The 1,882-nt window shown below is 45.0% G+C and overlaps 1 protein-coding gene across 1 annotated transcript; it reads right to left on the minus strand.

The window, feature by feature from the left end:
• Positions 1-144: 144 nt before the first annotated feature.
• LOC109483177 lies at positions 145-1,702 on the minus strand (the record flags this gene model as incomplete). Its single annotated transcript, XM_019786162.1, has 2 exons — positions 1,691-1,702; positions 145-1,225 (listed from the first exon to the last, which is right to left on the minus strand). Coding segments are annotated over exons 1-2 (1,093 nt in total), but the record flags the coding sequence as incomplete, so codon positions are not given.
• Between the last annotated feature and the right edge of the window lie 180 nt (positions 1,703-1,882).

Genomic DNA, 1,882 nt, shown 5'->3' on the forward strand with positions numbered 1-1,882 from the left:
TGTACCTAGTGTCCCTTAGAGCTACTGGACAACTGTTCAAGACATGCCTCAGGGTTTGGTGCCCTTGACATAGGGGACAGTTTGAAGACAGCACTTTTCCCCATCGTACCAAATTGTCTCGTGTAGGCAGCCAGTTGACCATACCACTTAGGGCAAACTCAAAGACGCCTCGAGGACTGTTACACAGAGAACTTCTCCATTTTGTGTCAGATTGCTCCAATTCAATTAGTTCTACCCAATTTCCCTGCACTGACAGAGATCTACAGTGCTCTTCTATCTTGTTGTCTTCTGTCTGACGGATGTGGGCTTTCACCCTTCGGCAGAGCTTGTCCTTGGTATGATGGGGGGTTGCTTGGTTGTCATTACTGTTGGGACTTGACAGTGATGTAAGTGTGTCTTTCACAAGAGTGTGGCACTCCAAGTTGCCTGTTCTCTTGCGGGTGAAAGTTCCCTCCCTTTCTACTTTTGCTTGCAGAGCATTCTGGACACTTGCATCACCTATTGTCACAGCTGATGCAATGACTGTAGCATGTTGCTGTAGATAGATCTGTTCTACTGAGATAAGGCCTAGACCCTGGCTATGGTACAGGATTCCGGAGTTAGCAGATCTCTTCATGCCAGCCCATTTCTTCAGGTACTGGGTGACGCTGCTACTCAGTTTCTGTAAGTGAGAGCGTGTGGTGTCATGGACTGACAGTAGGTACTTGATGGCACCTTGTACATAGACTCTGTATATCTCGCATTTGTACTCTCCTCTAATGGGTGATTCGTCGATGTTCATTATAATTCCATTCTTTTCCTTTGAGCCTATGATTGATTCCCTCAGGATGTCAGCGACCTGACCTGCTGAGCCTCTAGCTGTGACGTATCCACCAAGGAATTTGAAAGGAGTTTTGATAATATTGTCCATGGGGTGACTTCCGATACAGAAAGCGACGTCCTTTGCTGAACCGCCACATATACTGAGGGTTTTGCATTTCTTGGGTTTCAGGTACAAGTGGATGCTCCGTAGATTTCTGTCCAATGTGTTCAAGATTCGTTGCAGTGATCTTGACCTGGATATCGTCAATGCTAGGTCGTCGGCAAACGCAAAGGTCACATGTGTCTTGTCCTTTAGCGTGTAGCCATGTGCTGCTTCTGAGCGTAGGTATTCCAATGGCAGGTTGATAACAGGTAGAAAGATTGCAACAGACAGTGTATCCCCCTGGAATGTACCTACATTGAGCTGAAATGGGTCAGAGGAAAACTCTGGGCACCGCACCTGGGCAGTTAGATTGTTGTAGAATGCTTTCACGTAGTATCAAATTAGCATAAATTATGCATATTTAATGATAAAATTTACATAAAATTATATGGGGTGTTATTAATATTAGAAACCATGAGTAACTTGACATAAAAACCCATAAAATCCTATTGTTGAAACAAAAAAGTACTAAATTTAGCAAAAAATGCCTGTCAGAAACCCGTTGCCATGGCAACACAAAAAATTATTATCTTAATCCAATGATGGAGAATTGTTGCCAACAATATTCTAGGAAAAGTCACCAAGTTTGGCCGTTCTACAGCTAGCCGTTCAGACGCTAGGTGACATCAAAGTTGCCGCGGGCACTTTTAGCCCCCCCCCCCGGTCTAGGTAGGGTTAAATGAGAAAAAAATCACATCACATCAATAACATAAAAAGACATAGCACAAAAACTGCCATGTAAACGACTTGCAATGTACGGTTCGCAATAGCCTCCTTTTCAGGCGTTCCACCCAAGAGGTGGAAAGACCAGATCCAGAGTGACAGAGGGATTACTCAGCAGAGACTATTGCCCTTGACAGAACTAGCTGGAGATACCTGACGGAGGGGAGCAAGGGGCCAGCTGGCCCGTGCACGTAT

The sequence above is a fragment of the Branchiostoma belcheri genome, unplaced genomic scaffold (genome assembly GCF_001625305.1).
Source record: "Branchiostoma belcheri isolate BF01 breed outbred unplaced genomic scaffold, Haploidv18h27 scaffold628, whole genome shotgun sequence".
NCBI classification, from domain to species: domain Eukaryota; kingdom Metazoa; phylum Chordata; class Leptocardii; order Amphioxiformes; family Branchiostomatidae; genus Branchiostoma; species Branchiostoma belcheri.